Source organism: Microtus ochrogaster, linkage group LG10 (genome assembly GCF_000317375.1).
Source record: "Microtus ochrogaster isolate Prairie Vole_2 linkage group LG10, MicOch1.0, whole genome shotgun sequence".
Taxonomy (NCBI): Eukaryota; Metazoa; Chordata; class Mammalia; order Rodentia; family Cricetidae; genus Microtus; species Microtus ochrogaster.
The window spans coordinates 4972806-4993628 of NC_022035.1; the positions used below are offsets into that span (position 1 = coordinate 4972806).

The window sequence follows — 20823 nt, forward strand, 5'->3', positions numbered from 1 at the left end:
TTCCTTCCTTCCTTCCTTTCTTTTTTTCTTTCTTCCTCTCTCTCTCGAAGGGTGGCAATGGTGAGACAGTCTCATGGTGTGTCCCTGGATGACCTGGAATTTTCTTTGTAGACCAGGATGGCCTTGAACTCACAGAGATCCACCCACCTCTGCCTCCTGAATGCTAGGATTAAAGATATGTATCACCATGGCATTCTTAAAAGTTTTTTTTTCTGCTTAGAACATCTTTTCTAGGGGTTCAGGAAATACAGTAAAATATTACAGCCTCCAGTTTTCTTCCTAAACTTTGAATTCTTTGAGGAAAAGAAATTGGTTTATAATAATTTTCACTTTCATACAATACTGAGCATCTGGTGTTTCACACTCGTTTGGAGTCATGAGCACTGAGGATAGACAGAGGGCTGCACTGAAGGACCTCCGTGTCAAGAGAGACAAACCAAGGGTGCTGAATAATCACAGCATTGTGCTAAAGCAGTCCAGAGCAAAAGCTGGAAAAGGCACGGGGAAAAAAAGAAAGGTATTCCAGGCAGAAAGGACCCACAAAGTAAGTGCAGGGAAATGGAAAATTCCACTGTGTGTACAGCACATAGGGACTATAGTGATTATTAAATTGCAGGGCCTTGAAGGGCAGAGAAGAGGATGCATTCAGAATCCATAATGTCCAGGTCATTCTTTCCATCCAAACACAGATTTCCCCATTATCTAAGCCTCTGGCAGCCCTTTGTTCATTAACACAGATTCACTTTGTTACCTGGTACGTTGCTAGCATGTGCGATAGGAGATTGCATCTGCTTGCTCCAAGAAGATCCACCTTCTGACACACATCCATCTTCAGTTTATCAAAGTTTTGTTTTGCAAGGCGTACTTGTGTCTGCACCTAGAAAAGAAAAAGCGAGTCTCTGAGACACTGCAGCCTTCATGAGGTTAAAATCTACAGGTGAGGAAAGACCCGCAAAGGGCTTTTGTGTCTTACATGAGAAAACTCCATCAAAGTTCCAGGCAAGTGGGCTGCTCTGACGTTCATTCTTCAACTTCTAAAATGCCTAGATAAGAACTGTGATGACCAATTTTGTAGCAGGCTTACTATACAAATTATATGTTTTGCAGAATGAGGTTATTAACTCTGTCTCCTCAGAGAAATTACAAACTAGTCAGGAGAAGTTTGGAGATGTCCAGATGCTAAAGACTCTTGGCCCCAGCGTGTTCCAAGGCACTGGATGCTGAGTTACCATACAGTCCTCAATGGATTTCCTAACATTAACATCTTGGGTAACATTTGCTAAAATGCAGAAACTATCATGGATAAAGTCCTATTTACTGATTTCTATACTTTCTTGGGTTTTATTTTTTTTTTCTACTAACATCATCTTTGCTGTTTTGGGAGCCAACTGAGGAATTATATCAAAGAATTTTTGCCATAGCTGAAATCATTACTACCAATAGTTTTTCAATTTTTCTTTTTGATTGGTGAACACCAGGAAACCTCTCACCACCCTTGAAGGGCACTGTAGTTCAGGGAAGGAGTGGCAGCCAGGAAAGTTGCGCAGATGCTAACTCTCATGCACTATGTTACAGGAAAGGAGAGTTTTGACATTGAGAGGGTTGGGGAGAGAGCTGAGTCGGTGAAGGGCTGAAGTCAAGTGAAGGGTTCATGAAGCCTCATACTCCCAACACGGCATGAACCGGGTGTAGTGGTTTGCTCCTAAAGTCAGCAAACTGGAAATGAAGGAGAGAGGGTCGGAAGTTTCAGAACATCTTTGGATACTTAGAAAGCTTGAGGCCAGTCTGGGCTACATGAGACCCTGCCTAAATATATACATATGTATTTCTTTAAAAGCCATGAAGTCAAAATCTCCCCTCCCTCTATTCCAAACTGTCACCATATTATATTATGGATGAGGAAAGCCAGTCACTTAAAAAATGACATTTTAGTGAGTTATTTTTGATGTATAAAATTGACATATATTTAATGTGTTCAACTCGACGAATTTGTTCGAAAATATTAAATTATTTTACAAAATTCTTGAAGCTTAGAAACTAAGAAGATGAGTATTAAAAGCAATGCTGACTTATTACTTATAGCTTTTTCACCATAAGGTCCCAGGCAGCATAGACAATGTCTCTTTCGTCCACCACTACCTCACCTAGTACAAGGCAGGTACTGAATACATACTTGTTGACTGAATGAAGAACTTTCCCATGCCATTTCTAAATTTCATAATTAAAGCCTTTAAAATAGCTCCAGAAAGAGTGATTTGGGGGGCTTGCCCGATGGCTCAGTGGATAGGGACACATGCTACCAAGCCTGATGACCTGAGCTCAATTCCTGGACTCCTTATAATAGAAGAAGGAAACCAACTCCCACAAGTTGTCCCTGAAACCTTCACACCAGGGCTGTGGCATAGGTGTGCAAGTTTCTCTTAAAAAGATTTGTGATCCTAGAGAAGCTAAATAAGAAGGTGAACCCAAAGACAGAGACCCACATTGGAGCACCAGACTGAAATCTCAAGGTCCAAATCAGGGGCAGAAGGAGAGAGAGCACGAGCAAGGAACTCAGGACTGCGAGGGGTGCACCCACACACTGAGACAATGGGGATGTTCTATCGGGAATTCACCAAGGCCAGCTGGCCTGGGTCTGAAAAAGCATGGGATAAAACAGGACTCGCTGAACATAGCGGACAATGAGGACTACTGAGAACTCAAGAACAATGGCAATGGGGTTTTGATCCTACTGCACGTACTGGCTTTGGGGGAGCCTAGGCAGTTTGGATGCTCACCTTACTAGACCTAGAAGGAGGTGGGGGTTCCTTGGACTTCCCACAGGTCAGGGAACCCTGATTGCTCTTCGAGCTGATGAGGGAGGAGGAGTTGATCGGGGGAGGGGGAGGGAAATGGGAGGCGGTGGCAGGGAGGAGGCAGAAATCTTTAATAAATAAATAAATAAAAAAAAAGAAAGTAGTACCTTTATTTTTTTTCATCAAAGTAAATATATCATTTGATATAAGTACAATTATTTCACTATCAATCATAACGTATTCACAGTTTACAAGTTTATATGGGATTCTACAATAACAGGAATGATAAGTATAAATAGAACAATTGATTTAATTTACTCACTTACATGCTGATATTCTACTTTAGCAGTTATAATAATCTTCCCTTGCTGCTGCTGACTTAAGCCTTCATCAGGGCAAGGGCTGAATTAGGGTAGGGCTGGCTCTCTGACTTAGTAGCCATGCTACTATGCTCCTTCAAACACCTTACCTACTGCCTGGAACTGAGAAGCCCCAAATTGGATTCTACCTAGAAATACAAGTTCCCCTTCAGGCTTGTAGGCAACTGGAAAAATAATGAGGCTAAACATTTACCATCACATCGACAGAATTAATACCTACAAGAATCACGGCTACATGGATAGCTGCACACAAAATTTTCTAAGAATTCCCCTCAATTCTCTGTCTGTAGTGCTGGTGAGACCAGCGGGCAGTAGCTACTTGTTCTTCTCTGTCTGTAGTGCTGGAGAGACCAGCGGGCAGTAGCTACGTGTTCTTCTCTGTCTGTAGTGCTGGAGAGACCAGCGGGCAGTAGCTACTTGTTCTCAGTTTCTCTCGCTCTGAGGACAAACATGCTGGAGATTGATTATTCTTTACTGCAGAGTGGAAACTCAAATCTCCCCTCCTGGAGCTCTTACTGTAAGAAGAGTTTGAGAGGGGTCAACTATCATTGATGTTCTGCGTCCTCCGAGAGGAGCAAAGAGATGGAAAGAACACGGGCTTCTGGCGGTCGGGGAAGAAGAGGAAGTCCAGATGGACAGTATTTTAGCGGCTGAAGTTTTTACTGTAGAGCACCAAGGGTCAGCATCACTCAATCAGAAGGGCCTCCCTCTTCAACTGGGATTCTGAAAGACATCTGTCCTCAGAAGGCTTTTCCTTTAAAGGGGAACGAACGTGTTCAGGACATGAGCTTCTGTGTATGTGTTCATTCAGTACATGTTATGGAGTACTTATGAGTCAGATGTTATGCTATGCATGGTAGAGATTGTAAAGTAGTAACACATGTGAGCATCCTAATATAGTCACTAGATGTTTACGAATGCATATACATTGTTAAGAGCATCCTACTATTAACTTATAGTCAGTAGATGTTTATGAATGAATGCGCATTGTTATGAGCATCCTCAGCTTCTGGGAAGGAGAGAAGAGTTAGTAATTATAACACTACGAGAGAAGTGTAAGAATAGAACAGTCGTCAGCCCTTTTCAGCAGGACTACCAGCTCCCCAGGAAAAAACAGACTTCTTATTAATTATGAAAGCTCTGCTAATAGCTTAGGCTTGTTTCTAACTAGCTGTTATAACTTAAACCAATCTATTTCTATTAATTTATTTTCCGCCTCATGACTTTATGTCCTTTGAACTGCCCATCTTGCTTCCTCTGTATCTGGATAGCAACTCTGCCTCCTTCTTCCCAGTGTCCTCTTTGCCCCCTACGTCCTGCCTAGCTATTGGCTGTTTAGCTTCCTATGAAACCAATTCAAGGAACACTTCTTCACAGTGTGCAAAAAGACTTATCCCACAACATAGAGCTGAGACCAGATAGACAAGGGAATGAGGCGTGCTGCTAGGGTAGGGGCCATTGTAAGGTGTTGGCATTGTTATTGCTGGGTGGCGACATCATTGTAGGGTGATGGCATTAAAGTCCCAAGGAGTGTCCTTATCGTATCTTCCTACACTTGGCGCTGTGACTTTGAACTCTCCTCTAACTCTGAAAGCAGGCTTCGCCATGTGACTTGGTATTGGACAGAGAGGCTAACAGATGTAAGGAGACGGGAAACTTGAAAACGGGAATGCCAGCGTGTTTCCACTTTCCCTCTGCCTCCTCTGTGATGGCCATGAGAACACACTCAGCTTGGCCAGCTGGATGGGTGTGAAGCCACATGGCAAGAAGAGACGTAAGGAGGGGGCTCAGCCATTATTAACAATTTTCCCTGCCCCATCGCTGGCTACTGACCAGTGTGTGAGTAGCTCTGCCCGCCCCCCACTGGAAACACCCTGTTAACCACAGACTTATGAGCAATAAAGAGATGTGTATTGTTGTAAGTACTTGAGTGTTCTGGTGGTTTTATTTCATAGTATGATTATAACCACAGATTATTGATGTAAACAGTCAGGAAACTGAGGGCTTCTTGGAAGAGCTAGTACCAGAGTTGGCTTTTAAAGCCAATCTATGCAGGCAGAAGAACACCTTACTTGTATGGAAGTTCAAGATTTTTCTAATAAGATGCAAATTGGACTTTTTCCTTTATATGATCAGTGCTCACATTCCATGAGAGAGCTTGCTTGTGTCCCTTGCTTATAACATAAAACTCATGAAGGCATATAGTTTGAAATGTGCCTCAGAGAATTTTGTTCAGCTTTTGAGGGATAATTTTAGGAATGGAGAGGATTTCGATCTTGACCCGGTGAGTTCTGAGAGGCCATATGCTTTGTGTGTCAACAATGATTATTAAAACACTTAACGCGCTGCTGAGTTCCCAAATGTTCCGCCCTTTCCATGCCAAACAAGGATGTGACAGTGCTGGGCATTTGGAATCCAGGACAATTTGTTTAATAGTTTGCGTCCCACGTCTCCTCTCTAAAACCCACTTTTTGCTAGCGGAGGACAAAACTTCAAGGACCCAGCAAAGCACAGACCTCCACTGTAAGGGCAATTTCACAAGCCTTCAGAAGCACCAGTGAGAATGTTTCCATTGTCCTTCCTCTCCATCCCATACAAATTCAATTCAATTACATAAACATCTTGAGGAGCTCCTGTGGTTTTCAAGGCTCTTTCAATTTTTTCAATCAAATAAATGCACCTTTTGTTTATTTCTTCATTTCTGCTACTCCACCTTTCTCTTCTTATTTCCCAAACTTTCTGAAGTGATTATGCATATTAGACCCTCTTTAGTCTGGGTCTTGTCTTCCCCGGGCAACAGAAATTCAATTTACTCAAGAAAGCAGCCATGTCTCCACTGCCAAAACAACAAGGCATATCTCTGAACTCATTCCTCCTAATGTGAAATTCTACCTTTTAGCCCCCAACTTGAACTACCCAGGGTAAAAGCAAAGTGATCTATCCTCAGTTCATTCTGCTTTGGCTAGCCTGTGGGGGCAGGGCTTCATGTTACCCCCACAACCAAGTAACCGGAGCATACTTTTGTTGTTTTCTAAGGGTCTTATTTCCTTTAAGAACAAAAGAAAAAAATTCCATTCTTAATTTTAGATTTTCTTTCAGGAGATAACTCTCTCTCTCTCTCGCTCTCTCTCTCTAACACACACACACACACACACACACACACACACACTAAAAAGACTGAGTATGGCTACCAGTGTGAACAGTACTCCAGGTGCAAGGTGAGTGTTGGGGGCTGGGTAACGAAAAGGCCCCAGGAAGAGGTAATAGAGCAGGTCATAGACCGACAGTGGGTGAGCATATCTGGGTTGCTGAGAACATGTATCAAGGTGGTATGAGAGGGGGCAGAAGGTCAGGTCATATCCTGGCAGACTTACTTGTGGGCTTAGAATTTTAGTTTTTGACCTAGACATGGTTTTTAGAGGCTTTTAAGCAAGAGAGGGCCAAGATTTTTTCCATTGGTGCAGTGTGCAGACAGGCAAAAGGAGAGAGACGAAGGTGGATAAGGATAGGCCGAAAGTCAAGGAGAATGAGGACAGAGCTTCAGACGGAAGTGGTGATGGTGAGTACAGGAAACACTGTGCTGACCTAAGAGAGATTCAGGAGACAAAAGAGGCCTCGAGGAGAGAGTGCATGTGCGATGAAATATACCCTTTTCAGTTCGAGTCTGTGCCTACAGCTCTCTTCTGTACCTGCCCCGTGGTCCAAGCATTCCTGAGACTCAGAACCCTGTCATTCATTGCCTGTCCTCAGCAGCTCTACACAATCCCTGCAATCTTTCATCTTTTATGCCTTTAAAGCCAGTGCCATATGGATAAAGGCTCTAAGTTCTGTAGTCACCCTGGATACATCAGCTTGGGTGTGTTGACTCTCTCGCTCTCTCTCTCCTAGGCGGTGGCTTTAAAAGAGGGGAAACCCATCCCCCACTACTAGCCCATTCTCAGTTCAATGTTTCTCTTTTTCACACAAATTTACATCTTTGCAAATTGGGTCCTTTGGTGCAGGAGGGGGTGGTCTTGTCCTCAAAAGTATTTTTCTCATTGCCCAATGCAGAAGGCCGGGTTTCTCTTCGGTACTGCGAATCTCTTCGGCAGTCACTGCAGCCACGTTGCCAGCACCCTTCTTCCTGAGAACCTTATCTGATCTTTCCTCCTCCAACAAATTAATCCTTTGTCTTTACATTCAACTTCACTCAACTTCTCCGACACAGGCAGAATGAACAAAGCAACATTCTCACCCAAAATATCACACAGAGGGTCTCAATTCCAAGTTCCAATGGAGTCTTTGCTCCTCTTCAAACCCTCACGAGGCAGCCCTCAACTGTAGCTCTCTCAACATCCTTCTTCCAGGCTCCCCACCGGAACAGCCTATTGAGCTGTCTACAGAATTCAGTGACTTTTGTAACCCAAAGTTGCGAACTCTTTTACATTCCAGCCACAAAAAACATCTCCGGGTCTGAGAATCACGTGGCCGGTTAAACAGCAGCAGCAGCAGCAGCAGCCCTCCTACTTCTCAGCCACAATTTTTGTCTTAGTTTCTTTTCCTGTTGCTGTTATAAATACTGACAAAAGCCGTTAAGGAAAAAAAAGCGTTTATTTCAGTTCACAGTTCAAGATACAGTCCTTGGAAGGGAAGTCAAGGTGCTTGAAGCCACTAATCATATCACACCCATAACTAGGAAACAGGGATGAATGTCTGCTAGCACACAGCTCGCTTTCTCCGTTTAGATAGTCGAGGATCCCCTGATCGAGGAATGGTTCAATCCACAGCTCAAAATGGGTCATCCCGTAGCAGTTAACAGCCAAGATAACCCCGCAGACAGACAGAGGCCCAACTCCCTGGCGCTTCTAGATTCTGTCCACTGACAATTAGCACTAAATATCACAGCATTTTAACCCAAGTTAAATCCATCATAATGCACCATGGTGGTCTCAGCTGGAGAAACCAGATCCTTTTTTTCTTAGAATTTTGAACTTGAAACAAGGAAAACTTTTAGTCTCAATTTGGCAAAAGCTCTAAAGGCAGAAAGTCCTGACATTCGAGTGTCTGATGATGCACAGAGAATTGGTCTGCAGAGAAAAACTGAAAAGAAGCAGGGAGGCAGTGGGGAGGTGGCTCAGTAGGTGTGTGCTCTGCAGTCATGAGGATCTATCTGAGCTCAAGTACCCATATCTATACAGAAGGTAACCCAGCCTTGGTGTGTTGATAGGACTGTCAGCCTAGCCAAAAGGTGAACTTCAAATTCAGAGAGAGATCCTGCCTTCAGGCAATATGGTAGAAGGAGAGGAGAAGACGCCTGGTGTCTTTCTTTTCCTTTCCTTTCCTCCCTTTCCTTTCCTTTCCTTTCCTTTCCTTTCCTTTCCTTTCCTTTCCTTTCCTTTCCTTTCCTTTCCTTTCCTTTCCTTTCCTTTCCCATGCATGGACCTAACACCCACACCTGTACGCTGAAGCGTTACTGCATATACTGCATATACAGCACATTGTGTGTGTGCTTGCACACCCATACCTGTTGGTGGGTGCTTTTCCTGGCTGCCCAGACCCAAAATAATCACACAGAAGCTATATTAATTGCAATACTGCTTGGCCCATATCTTAAGTGTATTTCTAGCTAGCTCTTACATCTTAAATTAACCCATTTCTATTATTTTCTATTTTACCACGAGGCTCATGGTTTACTGGTACTGCCATGCAGGCATCTTTCTCCTCAAATGGTTATATGGCATCTCTTTGACTCTGCCTACTCTCTGCTCCTCTGTTTGGAATTTCTGTCTTGCCCTATTCTGTGCTTCAATAGGTCCAAAGAAGATTCTTCATTAACCAATGGTATTCACAGGATACAGAGGGGAATCCCCCATCACTTCCCCTTTTCTGCCTAAATAAAAAGGAAGGTTTTAACTTTAACATAGCAAGATTACAAATAACAAAAACAGTTATTAAACAAGAATTAGTTACAACATTTATATCTACTTTATCTATTATCATAACTAAAGAAAACTATAACTATCTATTCTTCAACTCCATCAAAGACTCCAGAAGGATATAGTACTACCTAAGTAAACAGGAAGTGCATTGTAAGCAACTTCCAAAACTCTAGAATTGACAGAGACATCTTTCTGCCTGGATAGTCACCCAAAGTTCTTCTGCAGCATCCATCTTCAGCCTACAGGCCCATAGTATTCAGCAGACTTTTCCATGAAGCAGGAAATTTCAAAGACAGTTCCACCTATACTGGCAGTTTGTCAGTCACTTTCGTCTCTATCCTACAGAATGTCTAGCAGACATTCTCTTTCAAGAAACAGGAATCCTGAAGGACTGTTTCACCTTCTTTAGACAACTTCAGCAGTCATTTTTATGTGGGTCCTTCAAGTATAGTCAAGCAGTCCAGGCAAGAGCAGTTTCTTGCCCAAATGGCTAGCAAACTCCATAAGAAGCCTCTTCGATGCCCATCATCCTCTTGAAGTAGATTGGTGCTGCCAGGAGTAGATTTGTCTCACTACCGTGAAAAGTCCTAAATTATTAAAACATTTAAATGCCATATTCCGAAGGCCTTTGAAAGATTTGAAGACTATCTATCCATCTGAAATTCATCTTTATAGATCTAGAAAACCTAATTAACAAGTTTGTTTTATAGATGACTATTAACCTGTATTTCTTAATTGTAAATTACATTTTTAAATGAGTTGCACAAGCACAATACCTTAATCAAGAGCAGAAATATAAATATAATAAAATTGACCTTAAATTTGTATCAATAACCAAGATTCATACCAATGCAAAGTATTCATCTCTATAGCACACACCCCCACACACCTTACCACAGATATACACATACAAAACATATCTCACCATAGGTACATATATACACCTAGATATAGCACATTACAGATATACACACACCCTACATGCACACACACTACCACAGATACATACACATATACACAATACCCATACACGCCATAACAGATACACATACATGCACCCCTACACACACACCATACCAAAGATACACATACACACCCCTTATAAACACACACATCACACTACACATACACACACATGCACACCTATACATACACACCACACCACAGATAAACACACACCACAGATATACACACACACACCCTATCCCACCACAGACATACATATATACCTATGCACATCACATCACAGACACACAGATACACAGACACACAGACACACACAGACACACACAGACACACACAGACACACACAGACACACAGACACACACACACACACACACACACACACAATATTTTAAGGACCAAAAGGATACAGGGGAAGTAGGGAGAAGATAAGGAAGAGCTCTCTGATCAGCTCCCTCCTTTGCTTAAATGAGTTTAAAAATGGCTCCCTGTTATCTGGATCTAGTAGACAGTAATCCAGGCTGTTCACAAATTCTATGAGAGACTCCAACAAGTTTCCTTACAACCATCCCTTTCTATTTTTGAGTACTACAATCTTTCTGCATTTTTTTTTTTTGCAATTGGAGAGGTAGTCACAGTTATTGCAGCTTTAATTTGCATTTCTGATGACTCATGTCACTGAACTTTTCATTTTTACTTATCTTATATAATTTTAGTTACATGTCTATGCAGAGCTTTTCCTAGCTTTAAAAGTGGGCTTGTCTTCTGATTACTGAGTAACAAGAGTCCCCCATGTATTCTGAATACGAGTCATATCAGATATAACTTTGGAAATACTTTCTTAAAGTCTGAAAGTGCCTTTCATTTCTTAATAATGTCTTTTGAAAAGAAATGGTTTCACTTTTGATAAAATCCAGTTTACCAAGTTTTCTTTTTGTAGTGTGTGTTCTTTGAGCCTCAACAAACCTTTCCCTAGCACAAGATATCAGACATTGTTTTTTTACCCTTTGTCTTACAGAAATTTAATGTTCCTTTTAAAAACTATCTTTATATTTACATCCATTTCAATGTTCTTTTGTTGCTGTTTGTTGAGATAGGGTTTCTCTGTGTAGTCTTGGCTGACCTGGAACTTGCCCTGTAGACCAGGCTGCCCTTGAACTCACAGAGATCTGCCTACTGAGTGCTGGGATTAGAGATGTGTGCCATCATTGTCTGGCTTCAAGTCCATTTTTGTTGAGTATGGTATGGGGTACGGTATAGATCCACTTTGTTTGTGGCTATATCACTGTTACAGCATCAGTTTTTGTAGGTTGGTTTGTTTTTTAAAGATCCAGTCACCCATTGCACTACTCTGGAATCCACAGCAACATCAGCAAGCGATGTACATGTGGGTTCAATTCTGGGTTTTCTCCTCCGTTCCTTTTATTTGATGTGAACATTCTTAGGCCAACACCATACCTGGATAATTACTATCAATTCTGGTAAGTCTTACAGTCAAGAAGTCTAAGTCCTATGACTTTGCTATTCTGGGTTGTGTGTGTGTTGGAGCGAATCTATGGCTTCATATGCTAGCCATATGCTCTATTGTTGAGTTACATGCCCAGACCTGATTTTATTCTTTTCATAAGTATTTTGGCTATTTCTGGGCCTTCTACACAAACCTTATGGATTTCTACAATAAATCTTTTGAGGATTGTGAGATGGCTCAGTTTTGTGACCTCAGCTCAATCCCTGGAGCCCACATAAAGGTGGAGGAGAGAATGGATTCTATGAGGTTGTCCTTGGTCTACACATGTGCCCTGGCACGCGAGCCTAGACAAACACCAAGCTCATATACACAGACACTTACAAAAAAAAAAAACTGTTCAGGCCAGGATATGCCTGAAGCCACAGCATTCCACAGAGGAGGCAGAGGCAGATGAATTTCTATAAGTTTAAGGACAGCCTAGTCTACACATGAGCACCAGGCCAACCAGGGATATATGGTAAGGCCCATTGTGGGATATTTGTGCACTATCTGAAAATGTATTGCTGTGATTGGTGTAATAAAGAGCTGAACGGCCAATAGCTATGCAGAAGAGGATAGGCGGGATCTCTGGGGAGAGAGGAAGAGGAGGAGGAATCTAGGTGCACAGATTACACCAAGGAGCTGTCAGGGAAGACACTGAGAAGGCTGGATATACGGTACAGAGTAGAGGTAATCGAGCCACGTGGGAGAGTGTAGATTAACAAAAGCAGGTTAATTTAAATTATAAGAGCTAGTGGGGCAAGCCTACGCTAATAGGCAAGCTTTCATAGTTAATAAGTCGCTGTGCCATTGTTGGTGGGCTGGTGGTCCCAATGAGAAAGGACTGCTGCAGAGGTCAGAACAGGGTATCCGATTCCCCTGAACTGGAGTTACAGATGGCTGTGAGCCATTATGTAGGTGCTGGGCACTGAACCCATGTCCTCTGAACCACAGCCATCTTTCCAGCCCTTTAATTCTCTTTGTTGATGGTATTATCGTTTCTAGAAACTTTCACAGGCAATTACAAGGAATACAATTGATTTTTGTGATGTTACCTTATTTCTTGTGATATTGTTAAAGTAGTTTTAAATGTTCATTAAGATTCCTTAGATTTCTTCCTATATATATATATATCTCTGCAGTACTCTCCCTATATGTACAATGTTCCTTGAAAATAAAGACAGATAAGCCTCTCCCTTGCCAATGTATGTTTTACTGACCTTTTTGCCTTTCCATATTGATACGGTAATGTGGAGTGGAAGGTGATTCAGTCGATGCTTATACGGAGGAAGCAGTCTTTGCGGTCCTTCAGAGCCAAGCATTTCATTGTTTTTATCTGTCCCCATTATCACCCTGAGGGTATGTTTCTCTGCCCTTTGTATGATGAGGACTTTTGCCAGGAATGGAGCTGGACTGTAGCAGGAGATCTTTCTGTCTCTGTTGGACCAGCTATTTGATTTGTTGTTTTTGGTCTCTCCTCCACAGAGCAGATTAATGGACTTTAAGCCCACCTCCACTCTTTAGCACTCCGTCAAGCAACACTATTCTTTTATCTATTCTTGGAATTCACTCATTAATAATATTTTTTTGCAGCTTTACTGCGCTACAGCCCACATGCCACCATAGGTCACCATTTAAGGTGTAAACTTCATCGACTTTCACTATATTCCCAAACTTGCATGAGCATCACTCAGTCAAATGTAGACCATTCCATTAACTTGCCCCCAGAAATACCTTGCCTAGTTCTTTTTTTTTCCTCTTTAAAATGGGAGAATTTCCTATGTAGCTCAGGTTGTCTTCTAACTTCCAATCATCTTGCCTCAGCTTTTTGAGTTTTATTTTGCTAATGTTTTAATAATATATTTACTATCCATGTCAATGAGATATATTACTATGCATTTTTTTCTTCAAATGGTCTTTTCAGTTGCTCTCCCACCCCACCCATTGGAGGCAGGAGAATCAAATTGTAGGCCAGCCTGTGATACATGGAAAGACCCTGTCTCCAAACCACAGAACAGAAGCCAGAACAAACAAAACCAGAAATCAGTGAAGAGTTTACTCTTTTTCCTTGTTGTGCTTCCCTTAGAACGAGGCTGGAAATTTCTTTGAGGAAAGGCTTTTAGTTACAAATAGGCTATATTAGTAAACAGACACTCTATTGTTTTTGTGTATTTTGAGGAATCGGTCCATTTCGTGTGAATTATTGGCCCTGTGGGCCTGAAGCTGTCCCTGCCGTCATCTTCCATCTGAGCATCTGTAGGATCTCGCTGTCTCCATGCTGGCAGTCCATGGCTTTTTTTTCTCTTTTGTTCCCAGTCAATCTAGGCAGGGTGTCCATTTAAATGATTTTTATTCACCCAGCTTTTGGTTTTCTACATTGCTTTTTGGTTTGTAATTTGATTTGTCTATGCTCTTAGTAATTTCTTTCCTTACAGTAGAATAGGTTTATTTAGTTGTTTATTTTAGTTTTTGAGAAGTAGGTTACAGCTCAAGAACATTCTTATTTTCTAAAGTTAACGTTCAATGGTAGAAGCTCCCCTAAAGCCTTCCTTTATGTGCATCCCACTCCACTTGATACGTTGTGATTTCCCTTCTTCAATCTCAAAATGCATTCTGATTTCCCCTGTGATGTGTTCTTTTGACCCATGAGCTATGTGGATAGATATTTTTTTTTCTATTTCTAATAATTTGGGAGATGACACAGTTAAATACTTGCAACCAATTTATAGCTTAGCTCTGTTGTAGTTTCAGAAAACATTCTTTGTGATTTCGATTTTTAGGAATTTCCTTGGGGGCTAGGTGCAAACTCAGTGGTACAATACTTGCCTAGCACACAAGATTTAAAGTGGTCCTTATGGATAGCATAAAGCCAAACCTTGCTTTTACAAGATTCTGTCTCCTGCCGTTGTGACAGGGAGAACGTACCCAGGAACTCTCAATCATATGGTTACTGGAACAAGACCTGCATAATGCTACCATCAGATGACAAGCCAGTGTGGATGGGGGAAATTCTACAAGGCTGTATTACTACATGAAGAGCCCCAAGGGGTCAAAGGTTGTGGAGAGTGGAAGAATCGGTTGCCTTACAGAGAGGAGCTCCTATACAGGTTGCTCGATCTCAAGTGGTCTGATTGCACGAGCCTTAGAAGTGTGCAGTATTTCAAGAGACCAATCCATTTCATGTGAACTGTCAAATCTGTCAGCTTCCAGTTGTCCACATTTCCTAGCCTTGTGTCTCTGTAGTATCTCAGTATCTTCACACTGATAGTTCATGACTTTGCTCTTTTATTCCTAACCAAAGACAAGAACACATGTATCTAACATGCACACGTGTAATGAGACTTACAGAAAAAGAGGCCATAAATTTGGGAGGGGGACACTGGGAGGAGGACAGGAGGGAGGAGTGATGCCAATGACAGTAGCACTCATATATAAAGGGCTCTAAAAAATTAAATACAGGGCTGGAGAGGTGGCTCAGCGGTTAAGAGAACTGACTGTTCTTCCCGAGGACCCGGGTTCAATTCCCAGCACCCACATGGCAGCTCACAACTGTCTGAAGATCCATTTCCAGGGGATCTGACACCTTCACACCAATGCACATAAAATAAAGTTAAATAAACCATAAAAAAATTCAATACAAACTACATTTAGCCAGAAAAGATGCAGTTCCAGTACAGTTTCTGCATTTTATTGCAGTTTATGGATAGAGAGGACTATGAAACATACCGAATACAGTGAGGAGGTCCGGCTCTTCTGATGTAGAGTCAGAGTAAACTCATCAGAACAGTCATATTTCCTTCCTACGTTGTATATGGTTCTTGCAACACAGCGCTTACTGTATGCAGCAATCTGTTTTTGGCTTGGTTAAACACCGCGGTAGGATTTACTGTATCAAACTCGAGTTTGTAAAAATAGGACAATATTTGCTTGCCATGCTATTTCTGGCATCTGTGAGCTCCCAAGGCTCACTGGCAGTGTTTCAGGCCTCGCAGACATGAGTTCTGAGGCACCGCTCACACACATCTGGTGACTAAATGTGTCTGAATGCAACTACTGAACATTAGTCCGTTTCACACCCTGAGCTGCAGTGTTTCTGTAGGGCTCCCTCTACCCCATACCATTTAAATACTTTTTTCCTTGATGGCCATAAAAGTGAAACAGGGGTCTAGTGGTTCTGCTTTCTTGGCTTTGGTGTGAAGGTGAAATCATCGGAAATGTATTTTCTGGCTCAGAATGTTCAAGGTCTAAGCAGAATGGCTAACGTGCAAGCAATGAACTGGTGTGCACCTCTTCATGCAAGTAAGCAAGGCTCCTTGACCCAATTACTGATCCCAGGGCTATGACAGCAGGGGCAGAAGGTAATCAAAAAAATACACCGTACTAGAAAGCAGGGATGGCCATTACTGGAGTCACATCAGAAGGGTCAGGTGTCAACAGAAGAGTTTCCCAGCAGCCACTTATTAGCTACTGTGAGCATCAACAAAGCTAATGCAGGCAATGTTGAGAACACACCTATACACTTGTCTATGAGATCACAATGAGAAGAACAAATATAAACCCAACAACTTCACTGGTAATTTGTGGAGAATACCCGAATCAACGCACTGCTCTGAAGAGAGAACTGCTTACTTTGCCTTTCCTGTCAAACTGTGACTCCAGGCTTTGCTGGGATAGGAGGAAAGCTAGCCAGTCCTGAGTCATACAGACACACATGAAGCGGAAAGGCAACATGCCAATTAAGCCACCTGTTGCCCGGCAGTGGGCCTGACTTTCCAAGGTTCCGCTTCACTTTCACTCCAGCGTGGTTGCTTGAATGCGTTTGAACTTCAGTCTTGGCTGATCATCAGCTTCCCTACCTTCACATTTTTTCAGTTCCTGTCTTTCTTCCCTTCTTCCCCAGAAATGTCATTGAACACTTACAAGTTCCAGGTGGCTGGATGTGTAAGGGAGCCATTTGATCGTGTGCTTTCTTGCCTGCTTTCTACTGTGTGAGTGAAAGAAGTGCGCGACAGCATTGAGTGTGAAGTTGGGGGAAAACGGTGGCTCTTATTTTCTGTTTGAGGATAGAGCTCTACAAAAGTCTCCTGAGTAAATAATATTGGGGAAGAAATCAGGAAGAAATGAGAAAGGAACCACTCAGACGTCATGCAGGAAGAGAATTCCAAGTGCAAAGGCCACTGGGGCGGAGGACACGTGCTTTGTGTAGGAACTGGTCATATCCTGCAATTCTGTGTATTACCCTCTACATGCCCATTAATCTGTAGCTTAAACTCAGTGGATGAATTTATAAAGTTTATGAAAATGTGCACGTAATGATATGAATGGCTGTAATATATATTTACTGAGAGCTTGTGTGTGCAAGAGGAACCTCTGGTCACAGAGTATGTGTGGAGGCCGGAGGACAAACCTGGGGTGCTGCTCCTCGCCTCCCACCCTGTTTGAGACAGGGTCTTGCCACTGCATACTCCAGACTGGCTGGCCTGCCTGCAGCTGTGGATGGTCAGCTTCGATTTCTAGTCCACAACAGGAGCACTGAGATAACAGACGTGTTACTGTGCCTTTACATGGGTTTTAGGGATTAGAGCTCTGGTCCTCACGTTTGTGTAGTGTGTGCTTTTTAACACAGAAAACCATTTTCCCAGTGCCTTTCCATGCTTTCATCATGGAACTAGTACATAGAAATTAACTACTTGAATATATTCATAAACTTTCTGTCCCTTACTTTACAGCATGGCATTTTTTTTCTAAGAAGGCAAGAAAGAAAAAAAAAAGAGCATATTCTCTCTGGTCCAGAGAATAAATGCATCAATTCTTAATAACAGTGGTCTAGCATTATGTTTGAAAAAACTGTAACTAAATGGCAAAGAAATGTTTTGAAGAATCAGATGTGTTAGGGACTGGCAATATAAATCACCTTTTTTTTAAAATTGATTTTTATTGAGCTATACATTTTTCTCTGCCCCCCTTCCTTCCTCTTACCTCCCCTTCAACCCTCTTCCATGGTCCCCATGCTCCCAATTTATTCAGGAGATCTTGTCCTTTTCTACTTCCCATGTAGATTAGATCCATGTGTGTCTCTCTTAGGTCCTCATTGTTGTCTAGGTTCTCTAGGATTGTGATTGTGGGCTGGTTTTTATAGATCAACTTTTAAAGGGATTTTCCATAAGCTTGATGATCTGAGTTCAACTCCCAAACCCACATAACAGAAGAACAGAGCCAGCTTCTGCAAGTTGTTTTCTCTGACCTCTACACACAAGTATGTTCCATTTCAATAAATAAATACACGTCAAAAATTAAATAATTAGAGGTTTCAGAAGAAGATCAAGGAGATGGGAGTGCAGTAGGCAACACTGGTATTGGAGATTGTTAAGTCCATAGTCTACATGGTGATAAAGCCCAATGCCTGGACTTGTCATGTTCAGGACCTCAGTTAAAGAAAGAATCAGAGCTAGAAAGGCACGTGGGGATGTGGAGGGGCAGGCAGTTCTCCATAAAGAACTGGACAGATGTTGGCTGAGCCGGCTTTTGACCTAAGTTGGGGAGCTTGGTGCGCAGGTAGATTTGAGAGAGGGGGAAAGTTGAAGTCAATAAAGAAGTGGAAAAAAGGAGAAAAAGAGGGACCTGTACATGAATCTTGCTGTGGTTAGGAGAGTAACAGTGCTTCTGACACAACAAGGAAGATTCCTCCTAGCCACGCACTGTGACTTTTAACAACTTGGCAATAAAGGATATGCTATGAGAACATTAGGTTCCGGCTTTGCGCTGAATTTGTAGGACAATAAAGAGAACCTCTGACCAGAACCTCCACATCCATGGAAACACTTCACACTAGACAAATGTTTGTGTCTCCATCTGGACATCAGACAGCCCCACAGACTCAGCCCACCCATGTTTATAAAAGTATGTCATGGGAGACTTTCACTCAGACATTGTTGTTTCACAAACGACCAAGCCCATCCAAGTTTTTCTTTACTCTGCTTTCCAAAGCCCAGGTTCTAGAGTGTTTTGACTACAAAGCCAAAAGTCAAATGGAGGTCATAGGTTGAAGAGTCATTTTGGAGTACTATTTTATAGCCGTTTAATACTGCATTTTCCTCATGGTAGAAAAGAGAATGAGAGGAGAAAATGATTTGTCTTAAATCAGCCTGGCTGCAGCGGAGAGAGTAATGACCCCGCTAGGATCTTTCTCATCTCCACACTAGACCCAGGATGACTGCGACACCTCCATGTCCTTCCACATCACCTCAGCACCATGTCCTTCAGGCTGTCTACATTCCTGCCTGGCAGCCACAGCGGGTTAGATCAGCCTCTGTTTCCCCGTATGTCCTCTTCCTGGAATGCCTTCCCATGCTGTGGGACATTTGCACACTGTGTGAAGAAGATGTGTTACTGTGACCTTGTACACTGTGTGAAGATGTGTTACTGTGACCGGTGTAATAAAGAGCTGAGTGGCCAAGGGCTAGGCAGGAGGTATAGGTAGGACTTCTGGACAGAGAGAACTCTGGGAAGAAGAAAGGGGAAGTCACCAGTCAGACACAGAGGAAGCAGGTCATGCAGGAGGAGAGGTAAAAGCCATGGGCCACACGGAAGCACGTAGATGAATAGAAATGGGTTAATTTAAGTTGTAATAGCTAGTTAGAAACAGGCCTAAGCTAAGGCCAAGCTTTCATAATTAATAAGAAGTCTCTGTGTCGTCATTTGGGAGCTGTCTGGTGGGACAGAGAAAGACTCGTTACATTTCCACTTCCTGTCCATGTGATAATGTTTACCTTTCATGCCTCCACTCAAAGCTCTGTTCCTTTGAGAACCTTTCCTGACGTGCTCCTTAGTAAAACCAACAGCTCTCCTTCCCTACAGCCGGCACACAGAACTGTCACTACCAAAATGTGACTCCCCATGTCTGCATTATGAGCTTCAGGAGGTAGAGGTTACACTCTCTGATTTTATAAAGGGAAAGTGATATGCCTTGCAGTATGCAGGCATGCAAAACACCAATGAACAAAGGGAGCTTCCTGGAATGGGTGAAAAAGGGTTCCTCCTCCAGCAAAGCTTTCCCACTGCTAATTGTCGCTTTTAGAAGTCCAAGCACACATGGTTTGCTGGAAGACTACTCAGGTTTTCTCGGACACTGCGAGTCTTCCCCATTGGCCCCAGCGGCACTCAATGATCCACATACACAGGCTCCCAGTGGAATTGCAGAATGCCCCTGTAATATGGTTTTGCTGCTATTTCAGTCAGGAAGAAGGAAACTGGGGTTTAGAACATGAGGCAATGTGCCCAAGCTTACTCAACTCGGAGTCGATTTCACTACATCACTGAACCCTCTTAATTTTGCTAAATCTCAGATCCCAAACGATGGTGGTAGCACTTCGGAGACTGCTTTCCCTTGCCATTTTGTTAAAAACACCCTAATGCATTAAAAGTTTGTCAATCTAGCTTCTTGTATTAGAACTCCAGCTTTTACTTATTATACAATGACATCCTCAGATACAGGATCAGAGGTAGAGGTACACGAAGCTGAAATACAGGCAGTTAAACTATTCCAGACCGTATAATTAACAATATGCAGATGCATTTCCCACTGCAGAGGCCAGCATTTACATCTTAATGCTTTTCATGTTTACTCAGTTGGTAATTTTTTTCCTGTTTTCTGTTTTTAACTTAAGAAACCAATTCTGTCATCAGAAAACTTAACTGACTGGATTCACTTCCTCTTTCAGGTCCTTAGTGGAAGTAGTGACTTGGGTCACAAGACTGAGGGCAGAGTACCAGTCTTATCAATTTCTCTCTAATATGAGAAGCATACACATCAGTAGATGGCAGAGAACAATGTTTCCTTTTTACCCTATCCATAGCCCTTGTGCTTGGCAGTAATTTTAAACAAATTTTAAAAAATGAGTGTGTGTGATGGGGGCATGTGACACATTTCCATGTAGAAGTAGAATCTATCCTCTCCTTCTACCTTTTTGTGGGTTCCAGGGATGGCACTCATGTCTCCAGGCTTGCATGGAAAGCATCTTTGCCTGATGAGCCATGTCACAGGCCATATACTAGAGTTTTCAAATAATGTCATTATTTCTTTTGGCTATTTCATTTATTCATATCTATGCATTATTGGAGAAGTTAATAATTGGATAATACTTCTTGACTGAAACATGCTAAATCTGCCTGCAGTTTATATTTAGTATGTTTAATGATGACCAGTCTCTCTCTCCTCTCTCTCTCTCTCTCTCTCTCTCTCTCTCTCTCTCTCTCTCTC

The 20823-nt window shown here is 42.3% G+C and overlaps 1 protein-coding gene across 4 annotated transcripts in view; it reads right to left on the reverse strand.

Moving 5' to 3' along the window:
* Positions 1–20823, reverse strand: part of Ica1 (islet cell autoantigen 1) — a 144828-nt gene that overhangs the window by 40355 nt on the left and 83650 nt on the right. For all 4 annotated transcript variants that reach the window (XM_026787529.1, XM_026787527.1, XM_026787528.1 and 1 more), the window contains exon 7: positions 752–877. In XM_026787529.1, coding sequence (XP_026643330.1) covers positions 752–877 — 126 coding nt within the window. The remainder of the gene's footprint in view (positions 1–751; positions 878–20823) is intronic.